Source organism: Mastomys coucha, unplaced genomic scaffold (assembly GCF_008632895.1).
Source record: "Mastomys coucha isolate ucsf_1 unplaced genomic scaffold, UCSF_Mcou_1 pScaffold3, whole genome shotgun sequence".
Classification (NCBI taxonomy): Eukaryota; Metazoa; Chordata; class Mammalia; order Rodentia; family Muridae; genus Mastomys; species Mastomys coucha.
In genome coordinates, this window is record NW_022196909.1 from 27,393,595 (window position 1) to 27,406,871 (window position 13,277).

At 49.6% G+C, this 13,277-nt stretch overlaps 1 protein-coding gene across 1 annotated transcript in view; it reads left to right on the forward strand.

The window, feature by feature from the left end:
- The first annotated feature begins 1,193 nt into the window (after window positions 1–1,193).
- Tacr2 (tachykinin receptor 2) overlaps window positions 1,194–13,277 on the forward strand; it is a 14,616-nt gene continuing 2,532 nt past the window's right edge. The window contains exons 1-4 of the mRNA XM_031347718.1: window positions 1,194–2,038; window positions 6,763–6,957; window positions 10,453–10,606; window positions 11,440–11,636. Of these exons, the coding sequence (XP_031203578.1) occupies window positions 1,647–2,038; window positions 6,763–6,957; window positions 10,453–10,606; window positions 11,440–11,636 (938 nt within the window). The 5' untranslated portion in view covers window positions 1,194–1,646. The remainder of the gene's footprint in view (window positions 2,039–6,762; window positions 6,958–10,452; window positions 10,607–11,439; window positions 11,637–13,277) is intronic.

Genomic DNA, 13,277 nt, shown 5'->3' on the forward strand with positions numbered 1-13,277 from the left:
GGGCATTGTTGAGCTCAGGAAATTCACAATAAGAACTGTTTTGAGCTAGGTTAGGTCATGGTGCTTCACACTTTTAATTCCAGCCCTGGGGTGGCAGAGTTTGAGGCCAGCCTGGTCTAATAGAGTGAGTTCCAGGATAGTCAGGGCTACACAGAGAAACCCTGTCTCAAAAAAAAAAAAAAAAAAAAAAAAAAAAAAAAAAAAAAAACCAGAATGAAAGAAAAGGGCCTTAGGGTATGCGGCTTAGCATTGTTTGTATCTTAGAGTTCTTTAGTGACTTTCCCCCACCGCAGACTCAGGACTGGGAGTGTATGTAGCTCACTTCATAGAGTGCCTGCCTAGCACGCATGAGCCTTCAGCACTACTTAAACTAGGCCAAGCAGCACACGGCTCAAATCCCAGCATTTGGAGGATCAGAAGTTCAGGTCACCCTGAACTAATGGCATATTTGAAGTCAGCCTGGGTAACATGAGTTACATGGTCTCTTTCAGAGAGAGAGAGAAAGAGAGAGAGAGAGAGAGAGAGAGAGAGAGAGAGAGAGAGAGAGAGAGAGAGGGAAGAGAGAGGGAGAGGGAGAGGGAAGAGAGAGGGAGAGGGAGAGGGAGAGAGGGAGAGAGAAACTTGAACACCATTTGTCCAAACAAAATGTCTAATTTTTATACCCAAGGAAGCTGAGGCTTGAGATGAGAAATGGCCATGATTGTCTAGTCAGAGGGCAGATAAGGGGTAACCCCAGAAACCCAGAACCTGGCCTTCATCGCTTATCTGACACCCCATCAAGTCCCCCCTCGTACCCCAGGGTATTTCTGAACACTGACACTTTCTTTTTCAAACAGAGTGAATGGCTTCTCCAGGATTCCCAAGCCGGCCCAAGTCTCTCTCATCCCCAAATGCCAATGCCAGTCAGTGTGCCCCAGAAGCTGCCACCTGGCACAACACTAATGTTCATATCCTCTAGGCCACCCCCCAATCCAGGCTGTGCCTCGGTCCCCAAGGTCTCCCCCTGCTTCCCAGCAGGTCCTAAATCTTTCAAGAGACAAGGCCCAGCCATCCAAGCAGGGGGTAGAAGGAGGGCGGGAGCAGGCAGCACCTCTGCCAAGGCCCTTGTCTGCCCTCCTGGGAGGAGCTGGGAGCAGCCGCTGAGGGCTGGCAGCGTTGGGAGCCTGCACTGCAAAGCTTGGAGATCAGCCTACTGCACGGTGGACTCCTAGGACCCACAGACTCGCCACCCCGTACACATCCCTCATCTAGGATGTACCCTGAGTAGCATTAAGAGAGATCTGAATTCCAATTCTGGCTTATCACCAACTTCCTGAATGTCGGTTGCTGGACATGTCTCTCTCAGCCTTTCAACTCAGATGTGAAAGATCGGAACCCAAAGTGTGATCAGGACGCCTTCTGCTCCGAGACTGGAGTTTGAGTTCTTTACCTCCACTAGATGCTTGAACGTTCTGCCTGGGACCTTGCTTTCTGCTCTGCCTGACTCATTTCTGCTTGAGCTGTAGGCGTGGTCCTCTGGCTACACGTGCCTGCTCTCGGATCGTCCTCGCCCCCGTAAATCTACACGCCCAAGAGGATTTCTCTTCTGTGGTAAATCGAGACGGGACTCCAGGGCCAGACCCTGTGTTCCAGGCCCAGAATCAGCCATGGGGGCCCGTGCCAGTATTACTGACACCAACATTTTGTCTGGCCTTGAGAGCAACGCCACGGGGGTTACAGCCTTTTCTATGCCTGCCTGGCAGCTGGCGCTATGGGCTACAGCCTACCTGGCCCTGGTGCTGGTGGCTGTAACAGGCAATGCCACAGTCATTTGGATCATTCTGGCCCACGAGAGGATGCGCACGGTCACCAACTACTTCATCATCAACCTGGCCTTGGCAGACCTCTGCATGGCGGCCTTCAACGCGACCTTCAACTTCATCTATGCCAGTCACAACATCTGGTACTTTGGCCTCGCCTTCTGCTATTTCCAGAACCTCTTTCCCGTCACAGCCGTGTTTGTCAGCATCTCCTCCATGACCGCCATCGCTGCGGACAGGCAAGAGTGGGTGGGCATCTGGGGAGGGGGGCGGGTGTCTTGATGGGGGAAGTCCCAGGGAACTGCGTAGCAGTTTTGGTTCGCAGCAAGAAGGCAAAGGGATGTGGAGCCAAAGCAGGGAGAGTCAGATCAGACACAGAATGGTTTCACCCGAGGGGCTTGCTCAAGGAAGATGTTCCCAGAGACTCTTGAAGTGCAGGTCTCCTTATCTTGCTCTCGTCCTATGAGGAAATTGCACATGTTGCTTTTTGTATATAGAAAAGGGTGGGATGTTGCATAAAGTTAGAGTGTTGCATCTAGGTTATAACAATGCTTTTTTTTTTTTTTTTTTAATGATCCCAGCCAGGGGAGGAGGTCACCAACAGTGAGTGATCTTTAAGGAGTGGGCTAAAGATGCAGTGAAGGAAGATCACCTTCTTTAGTGAGAACTTCCGGGACTGGCAGGGCTGGGATGGGGTGGGGGGATGGGACTCTGATGGAGAGGCACTAGGATGGGGTATGGCAAAGACACAGGAAGTACAGGGGGAACAGAGCCATGGGACCCTCTGGCACATAGAGTCCAGTTAGATAGATGTAAGCCTCCCCGTCTTCCAGAATCCCCACTTTTCCAGAAACCTTCACCCACGGCCTCTCACCGCTGAAATATAGATTTTTTTTTTTTAATGGAGTTCTCAGATATTTCCTTTGAGACCATGTTTTCTATTCATTCAAAATGAAGTTTGGGGCTGTAACTCGGCAGAGTGCTTGCTCAGCTGGGTTTGGTCCCCCAGGACTGCATCAATCAGGTATAAGAGGGTGATGTATATTCCTGTCATCCCCTACACTCTGAGGTAGCAAGAGGAGGGTCAGAGTGACCAAGATCACCCTAAGCCGCCTAGCCAGTTGTCACATACAAAAAAGTTTGAACACCATTCATATGAGCCCAGCTTCTAACTTTACACACAAGATCCCTGAGGGATCAGGATAAATAGGATTTAAGGTCAGCCATGGAGTTAGGGCAGAGCCAGGGGCCTGGACACAGCCCTCTGGGTGGTGGACTCAAAGAAGTCTTGCAAAAATCAGGCCGGTGCCCGCTGGACATCCTTTCCTCCTCCCTGGGTCTGGGTGAATCCCACTAAACATTTCTGTTCAGTTAGGCAACGGATTTAGGATGCTTCCTCTGTATGGGGCACAGGTCCAGGGGCTGGGGAACTTCCATCAATAGGGGTGCGGGCAACTTTAGCACATGGACTTCTAGAGCCGGCACTTCAGAGCGAGGCTGGGTGGCAGAAGGCTCCGTGAGAGCCTAGGAGCCTGGGAGCCTGGAAGTCATGCAGGAGGCTAACGACTGGTATTTCAGAGGAGGGGTTCTCTGATCATGTGGACAGCACCTGAGAGGCTCATCATTCTTCCTCTTTTTAAAATTGCTATTACGTTTGTTTGGTGCGTGTGCATGTGCATGCGTGTGTGTGTGTGTGTGTGTGTGTGTGTGCATGCTAGCATACACATTGTCATAGTACACCTGAGAAGGTCAGAGGACAACTTGCAGGACTCAGATCTTTCTAGTCCTTTTGGAGGATCTAGTCTTTAGTTGGTTCTGGAGCTTTGAACTCAGGTCCTCAGACTTGGCAGCAAGCACCTTTACCTTCTCAGCCATGCTATTGGCCCCTTTTCTCTATTTCTTCACTCAACAAATATATACTTACTGTCTGCCAGGTAACTATTGCTCTGGGTTTTAGATGGTGAAAACCCAATGTAGCCTTTAATCCCAGCACTTGGGGGCAGAGGCAGGCAGATTTCTGAGTTTGAGGCCAGCCTGGTCTACAGAGTGAGTTCCAGGATAGCCAGGGCTACATAGAGAAACCCTGTCTCGAAAAACAAAAACAAAAAAAAACAAAAAACAAAAACAAAACAAACAAAACCCAATATAAATGTTCCTGCTACGGTAAGATTTTAAGTCCTAAGCCTACAAATATTTTGTTGTTGTTGGTTTTGCCTTTTTTGTTGTTGTTGCTGTTTTGAAACAGGGTTTCTCTGTGTAGCCCTGGCTGTCCTGGAATTTCATTTGTAGACTAGGTTGTCTTCGAACTGAGAAATCCACCTGCTTCTGTTAGAGGAGTGCACCACCACTGCCCATCAAATAAAGAAATCGTAGGTTGTATTTTGAGTTCATGAGTGTTGTGAACAACTATTAGCTAAAGAGGAAGGATCTCCAGGTGCCGGGATATGTGTGCCAGGGAGGGACAGCTTTTTCATGCAGTGGTTCTCAACCTTCCTAATGCTGTGACCTTTTAATACAGTTGCTCTTGTTGGGGTGGTGACCCACCCACCCACGCACCATAAAATTATTCTCATTGATGCTTCAAAGCTGTAATTTTACTACTGTTATGACTTGTAATGTAAATATTTTTAGAGACCTGCCAAAGGTGGGCGTCGTGACCCACAGGTCGAGAACCTCTGGGTTACAGGCTGCCACGGGCATCAGGGTGGGTTTCACTGGGAAGCTGGGATCCAAACAAAGATGAGTAAGAGATCGCGGTCAGTCTGGAGAATTCTAGAGGACAAATATTTCAAGCAGCAGATAAGATGGTAATGTTCTGTGCTTAGGTGGGGACGCCTCTACTTCAGCAAACAGGGGAAGCATACAATTCAACGCCACAGACTATAATCTCAGCCTTGTCTCAAAGTTCAGGCTCATCCCAAAGATGAAGGGCCCATGACCCTTGACCCTTGACCCTTGACCCATGACCAAAGCCCTCTCTGATGAATTGAAAACATTGAGTACAGGAGTACTCTGATTCCTGTGCACATGTGCCCCTTCCTCCATATGACCACCCAAGAGTGACCCGTCATCATAGAGACGGAACTGGAGGCCCAGAGAGCTGATATTTGTTCAAGATCTTGTCAGGAAGCGTGGGGACAGGATTTCAATCCAGATCAGCCTGATTTTAAACTCCCAGGGCCTGACCCTCTACTAGTGGGGCATGAGCCGCCACATCTGACCCTCATATTAAAAGCTTACTCTAGCTGGCTGATAGTGGCACACGCCTTTGTTGCCGGCACTCAGGAGGCAGAGGCTGGTGGATCTCTGAGTTGGAGGTCATCCTGGTCTACAGAGTGAGTTCCAGGACAGCCAGGGCTACACAGAAAAACCCTGTCTCAAAAGAAAGAAAGAAAAGAAAGAGGGGGGAGGGAGGGGGAAGGGAAGGAGGAAGGAAGAAAGAGAAAAGCTTGCCCTGCGCTTAAGGAGCTAGCTTGGTCAGTGAAGAGCTTGCAGCATAAGCATGAACCCCTGCGTTCTAACCCTCCCCCCCAACCCCTACACGTACATGAACAAAATGAGCGCTGCTAGCACACACTTACCATCCCAGAGCAGGAGAGGTTAGAGACAGGAGGATCCCCATGCTTGCTGGACAATCAGCCTAGCCAAGCAGGTGAGTTCCAGACCCTACCTCAGAAAACAAGGTAGCGGGGTGTCTTAAGGAACAACAGCCATCCCTCGTTGGTCTCTGGCCTCTGGGTGGTGTGCACACCTGCACAAGCACCTGCAGGCACACAAGGATTTCTGCTTGGCATGGTGGTGCATGGTTCAGCACTTGAGGGTGGAGGGAGGCAGAAGAACTAGAAAATCAATTTCGTCCTAACGTATGTACGGAGTTTGAGGCCGGCCTGAGTTACATGAGAACCCTGTCTCAAAAACCAAATGAATAGTTGGGCGTGGTGACGGAGGCCTTTGATCCCGGCCCTTGGGAGACAGAAACAAGCAGTTGCTGTGAGTTGGGGGCCTGCCCTGGCAACATAGTAAGAAAATGTCTCAAAAAAGAAACCAAGTGAACAAACAAATGTATCTTATTCTAATGAAGGGCCCTGTGCACTTGTCTATGGCTCACAGACTTCTGACACCCAGTGTCTCCAATCTACTCCTCTGTCCTTCTGCTAAGGGAACCAAGCCTTAGTTAGAATGTATATAAGGACGGGTGGGACTTCATCCTTGGTGGAAGATGCCTTTGGAACTTTTAGCCATGGGGAAGCAAGCAGTGGTCCTTCCTCATTCGGGCCCTAGGCTGATGGTCCCCACTAAGCGCAGTGTGCTCCCATGGTGGCTGTGTGGACCCTGGAGTACAGGGTTTCAGGGCAAGCCAGAGCAAGCTGGGACCAACCAGGACTCAAAGTCAGCGCTGCCCAGGTCTCCTGACGTGGAAACATGGAGATGATGCTCACTGTCAAGGTTACTGCACTTCGCCAGGCTCAGGGCTCAATGAGTACACCTCAAGTTCCCATAGCACCCCCCAAACCCCAGAGAGACAGCATCTAAACCTGTTCTAGGCAACTTCATCAAGAAGGTGGCCTGTAGCTGGGCAGTGGTGGTGCACGCCTTTAATCCCAGCACTTGGAGGCAGAGGCAGGTGGATTTCTGAGTTCGAGGCCAGCCTGGTCTACAGAGTGAGTTCCAGGACAGCCAAGGCTACACAGAGAAACCCTGTCTCGGAAAAAAAAAAAAAAAAAAAGGTGGCTTGTGACTTCTGTGAGTACAGAGAGGAGGAAGGAGCCCCAGGGAAGGGTGAGAAGGAAAGACTCACAGAGGGTCATGCAAGCTGATCCTCTGCAGATTGGGTAGGACTCTGGCATCTGCACACAGGACCGCTGTGTGGACAGGAGCTGGAGGGTGTAAGCCTGGACCAGAAGATGAGGAGCGGGTATCTGTCGTGAGGATGCCGGCTGCTGATGTTGTACTCTGCTTCTAGGTACATGGCCATTGTCCACCCCTTCCAGCCACGGCTCTCAGCCCCCAGCACCAAGGCAGTCATCGCTGGCATCTGGCTGGTAGCCCTGGCTCTCGCCTCCCCACAATGCTTCTACTCCACGATCACTGTGGACCAAGGGGCCACCAAGTGTGTGGTGGCCTGGCCCAATGACAACGGAGGCAAGATGCTCCTACTGTAAGCCCCATCCCAGTGCGCACGTACTTGTATGTTACTTGTATGTTGGTTTGTCTGTGTGTGCCTAGGGATATGAACACTACTCTGCAGCTATATATGTGATCATGTGAGTGCAGGTTTATACGGAGGTTCCTCAACCAACAGTGAGAGGTTGGGGTCATGGCTCGGTGATAGGCTGCTTATCTAGCATCCAGGAAACCCTTAGTTGGGGTCCCAGCACCACACAAGCTGGGTGTGCCCGTACACACCTGTAATCCCGGCATTTGGGAGGTAGAGGGAAGAGGATCATACATTCAAAGCCATCCTCAGCTACCTAGCACGCTCAGGTCAAGCCTGGGCTACACGAGGCCCTATTAAAAAAAAAAAAAAAAAAAAAAAAAAAAAGCAAGCATTAACAATGAGTCTGCATCCCAAGAACCCCTTGGTAAGTGGGAAATAACTACGTTAGGTGTGGGTAATGCCCTCGTAACTGACCTGGTGGCTAACTGGGATCGTCAGCTCACTGCCTCTGCCCAGCTTCCTGAGAGCAAACAGAAAGGTAAGAACTTAAGGGGTAGCTTTTGCTGAACGCCTTGTAACATTTCCTTCATCAGAAAGTCAAAGTCACTGGATCAGAAAAATAAGTTAGGGACCACCCACACTAAAAGTTATGTCGAGTGGCAGGCCCGTTGTAAAGCACTTTGTAGACGCAGATGTTTTTGATTCTTTGCATGTTGTAGAGCATTATATTTTTAATTTATTTCATTTTTATTAAATCACTTTATTTTAATTTTAATATTTATATTAATTTAATAAAACATCAATCATAATATTTATTATTTATAGTGTAATCATTATAACAAACATTATACTCTTTTTATTAATTTAATATTTATATTAAATTGATATTTTGTTTATTTAATTTTATTTTATTTTTTATTTTTGTTTTTTTTTTTCAAGACAGGGTTTCTCTGTTTAGCCCTGGCTCTCCTGGAACTCACTCTGTAGACCAGGTTGGCCTCGAACTCAGAAATCCGCCTGCCTCTGCCTCCCAAGTGCTGGGATTAAAGGCATGTGCCACCACTGCCCAGCTGTTTATTTAATTTTAGACAGTTCTGTCCTGTCACCACCACACCTGCTTTACGTGGTACATGGGGTGGAACTGAGGGCCTGGTTGTGCCAGGCAAATACCCTATAAACCAAACGACATTTCCAACCTCTTGTTTTGCTTTTCTGGACTGTCTCACATAGCCTAGACTGGCCTGAAACTCTGATCCTCCTGCTTCCTTCTCACAAGTCGCTGTGACCACCACATGTGTTATAGTCTTCCATCTTGGTGGTAGAGAAAGTATATTACAAGATGTGCCCAGACAGCACCATCAGTGAGCACTGAGGCAGGCTGCTGAGGCAGGGGAAGCAGATGCTGGCAGCTGCTCAGTCAGGCTGCCACCTCAGTAAGGTGGGGCATCAGCCCTTTGCATGTACAGATGGAGTGTGTAGCTCTGCACACCTCACACGTGCACTGACTGCACACACGTGGTGTCTGTGTGGGGGCTAGTGATGGATGTGCGTACCTCTTAGAGAATGGGTGTGTAGTCTGTTTGGAAGTCAATGCTAGGCGGCCATGGCAGCTCCCCTTGTAATCTCAGTACTCAGGAAGTAGGGTTTGTGATATAGAGCAAAGTCAGCTGTGATATAGAGCAAAGTCAGCCGGACTAGCCAAGTCAGAGAGCCCTGGGTTCAAACAAGAGATCCTGCCTCAAAATATTAGGGAGAGAGACATCAAGGAAGACATTCCATGTCAACCTCTGGCTTATACACACACACACACACACACACACACACACACACACACACATGTACCTATTCACATGCAGATGCACATACACACATGCATGTCACACACACATACACATGCTTTTTTATTTTTCTTAAGAAGTCACATGGTGCCGGGTGGTGGTGACGCATGCCTTTAATCCCAGCACTTGGGAGGCAGAGGCAGGCGGATTTCTGAGTTTGAGGCCAGCCTGGTCTACAGAGTGAGTTCCAGGACAGTAAGGGCTACACAGAGAAAAAAACCAAGAAAAAAAAAAAAGTCGTATGGTGGAGGGGGCTCCCAGGCCCATTCCTTGCTGTTCCAAGGACCGCTCCCCCCTAGTAGGCCTGCCTGGGAGACAGAAGGAAGCTTGCGGCTATCTGAGGGGGCCATGGCACCCTCAGAAATGGAGCCAGTAATGTGCCTCCTGCATAGTGTCTTCCTCAAAGGAAATGATGAACTTCAATACAACCCTGTATATTGGGTCTCAGCAGGCGCAGTGGTGTGTGGGCCTTGCTCAAAGGTATGTGATGATACAGCCATGTACCCAGTGTTGAGAGGAAGGAAGCAGAGGACATGGAGGCTATGAATATGGATTCTCAGGCTAGAAAGATGGCTCAGTGGTTAAAAGCACTGACTGCTTTTCCAGAGGTCCTGAGTTCAAATCCCAGCAACCACATGGTGGTTCACAAGCATCTGTAATGAGCTCTGATGCCCTCTTCTGGTGTGTCTGAAGACAGCTACAGTGTACTTACATATTATAATAAATAAATCTTTGGGCCAGAGTGAGCGAGTAGGGGTCCTGAGTTCAATTCCCAGCAATCACATGACGGCTCACAACCATCTGTACAGCTACAGTATACTCATATTCATAAAATAAATAAATAAATCTTTAAAAAATTGGATGTGGATTCTCTACTGCCCATCTCTGGACATGGCCTTTTCTGTAGTGTGGTTGGTTCCTGTAATTCTATACATATAATATCATATATGACCTAGCTACTTAATATAAGTATATATTCATGTGCACATATATCCATTCCTGCACATATAACATACCAATGCACAGAGATGATTCTGGGAGAAAACATACATTGTGAACGGTGGTGGGAATATTAACCTTTGTGCTTAATATAGTTATCTGAAACAGGGCCTTCTGTATTCCAGGCTGGCCTCTAATTCACTATGAATGGAGAATTAATCATGAACACCCTACCCTCCTGCTCCCATACATGGGCTGTTGGGATCAGGATCACAGGCATGTGCCACTATACCCAGCACACCATATGAATTAAAAAAAAAAGCATGAAAGAGACAGAGTTGTGTGCATACTATGCCACTGTCTGATTTACATGTGGCTTCCAAGGATCCAACTCAGGTCAGCAAGCCTCGATCCCCACTGTCTCACTAGTGCCAGAGTTATACTTCATACGTTAAGCAAGCATAACATTTGGTTAGCTTTCCCCCTTTTTAGCTTTTTCCATACCACGGAAGAGCTGGCTGACGCTGGTTAATTTTTGCGAGGAAAGCCCAGAGTTTGCATATGTGCTAGCAAATGTTGCCTTAATTTTTCTTTAAACCGAACTCCGGGGTGGGGCTGCAAGGTGGTGTGTGGGATTCGGGGACCTTAATCGTGGGTGGGTGAGCATTGGTGGATCTGGCCACCCACTGCCCACCCAGGTCCCCGGCTTTCCCTCCAGGTATCATCTGGTGGTGTTTGTCCTCATCTACTTCCTGCCTCTGGTGGTGATGTTCGCGGCTTACAGTGTCATAGGCCTCACACTGTGGAAACGGGCGGTACCAAGACACCAGGCCCATGGAGCCAACCTGCGCCATCTACAGGCCAAGAAGAAGGTGAGTACCGGAGGATGGGGGTGGGGCGGGGATTAGGGGGTGGAGCTGGGTGTGGATGGGGAAAACTGCTGCAGGGAGCCCTCGGGACCCAAAACCCACCCGCTAGGGGGTGCTAGGGAGCACACAACCCAGGTCACTGGGCATCTCAGAGAACCCGTATAGCAACCCCCTCACGAGTCTTAGCGATCTGGGGACCAATGCTAGACCCATCACTCCATGTTCTAAGAGCTCTTATCATAGCAGGCAGGGACATCACCCAGGTGTCCCTCCTACTGGGAAGTCGGTCTCCAGCTTGCCTTCCAGTAGTCCTCAGGGGTACAGAGCAACGTAGGAAGAAGGCACCTGCAGATGCCAGGCATGCAAGATGCCGGGCTGGGGAGGTTCTCAGGAACCCGGCCTCTAGGTAGAGGATGGGGTATTAGGTTGGAACTTCACGCGTCTACACACATAGAAGGGCTAAAGCAGACCAAGATCCCAGGGAAGGGTGGCTTGGGTCCCAGAGCTTGGACCTAAGAGAGCCGTCCAGGCAGAGAGGTGTTCCAAGAGAAAAGAATCCCGGACACCTGAGGGGACAGTGGACCACAGAGCTGGGCAGCTACATGGGAGGATTTCAATGGAAAGACAAACCTTCCCGTGGCCGTGCCATGAGGCGGTGGGCTCTGGAGCATGCGCCGAATACGCATTCCAGGGGATGGAGGCCAGAGAGGTGGATGGGATCTGACGGCAGAAAGCTGTCAAGGTTGTGGTGAAGGGTACCCCCCACATTGGTTCTAGGAGAGTTAAGGCTTGGGACTTAGGGTGCCCAGGTCTGACTCACGTCTCTCTCTTACCAGTTTGTGAAAGCCATGGTACTGGTGGTGTTGACGTTCGCCATCTGCTGGCTGCCCTACCACCTCTACTTCATCTTGGGGACCTTCCAAGAGGACATCTACTACCAAAAGTTTATCCAGCAGGTCTACCTGGCGCTCTTCTGGCTGGCCATGAGCTCCACTATGTACAACCCAATCATTTACTGCTGCCTTAACCACAGGTAAGCCCCACCCTAGCCCCGCCCTCTGCCCGCAGGGGAGGAGCCTCCACTCCAGCTCCTCCCAGAGGCTGGAGCTGCCCCTGGCACCACTTAGGAATGCTGCCCTCCTGATTAGCCCACAGCATCACTCTCCCTGTGGCGTGGATCTAGTCCGGGTCCCATCTCCTTCCAAAAATCTTGTTCTCTGCTGGGCCTCAGTGCCTATGTCTGTCCTTGTCTCTTCTGGGGTCTGCATCGGGAGACAAGGGAGAAGGCAGAGAGTGGAATCGGAGAGATGGAGGGAAGGAGAGAATAGGGAGAGGCAGAAGAACGGAATGGGAGGGAGAAAGAGCCAGGATGGAAGGACTACCTCTGAGATGGCTTTTTCTCCTTTTTTTACGGTGTGTGTGTGTGTGTGCGTGTGCAAATGAGTGTGTGCTACAGCACATGGGAGGGGGTCAGAGGACAAGTCGTAGCAGTTGCCTCTCTCTTTCTACCATGTAGGTCTCTGAGATAGAACTTGGGTGGCCAGGCTTGCAGCAAATGCCTTTTCCCACTGAGCCATCTCATCCGCTCAAAGAGCTGCCTCAAAGCACTTCGTCCTAAATTGTGCCTGATCCGGGTGGGCAGGTGTCTAAAGAGGCTGGGGGCGGGGCCGGGGGCTGGCAGTGTATTCCTTGCCCCACCTCCACCCCCCAGGATGCGACCAGCAGAGGAAGGGCTGGGCTCTCACTCCTGACGCTGGTGCTTCTGGGGTCCTGGAGTCTGAGATATGCTGGCACCAGCTCTGAAACTCTTGATTAAGGAAGGAGGTGGCGAGCCAGGCCGAATCCCAGGATCCCTGTTGCGCAGAGTGAGCCTTTCAGCTCGGGATGGAGCTGACGAGAGGCCACTAGAGGGAGACACTGAGTCAGTTGCAATCTAATGGGTGTGAGCAGCATTGATACTGGGGCCTCTTTGTTCATACCATAACTTGTATCAGCTTTCTACACAGATGTCCAGATTCCACGTAACACCAGTGGGGTCTTTGTTGTTCAGCTGGTCCACCCACCTGGGCCAGGCTTTGTGAGTGTTTACTGGGTGCCTAGAATCTTTAGCTCCCCAGAGGTAAGTAGATAATAGCAGAAAGGGGGTCTCCCATTGTACAGATAGAAAAACTGAGCCTGAGAAGGGAAGACTGTCCTAACCCCACGCAACCAGTACAGGATTTGGAATTTCCTGTATCTCCAATGCTTCCCAGCCGATTCTGCTCACACTTGTTCAGATGGATGTGAGGACTTGGGGACCACCCTGTCACATCAGGGAGAGACCGCCAGCACCCTGGGTCTGGGTCTGCGTGCTTGCTGCTCACAGTTCTTGGATACTGCACAACATTCAATGCTGTGAGGCCCTGAAGTGTAGTTCTGTGACCACACGGTCATAGAGGTCTGGACTCTCAGTCCAGAAGATGCTCACAAGCGGCCGCATGTGCCCAGGACTTTTTAAGCCCCAGGGGTTAAGTCATAAGCAGAATCCAAGATATATATAGTATACATAGTATATAGTATATATAGTGTATTATATATATTAATATAGTATATACAAAAAAATATATAATGTAAATATAATAACATAATATGTACCATATAATGTAGTATATATGGTATATAGTACATTATATAT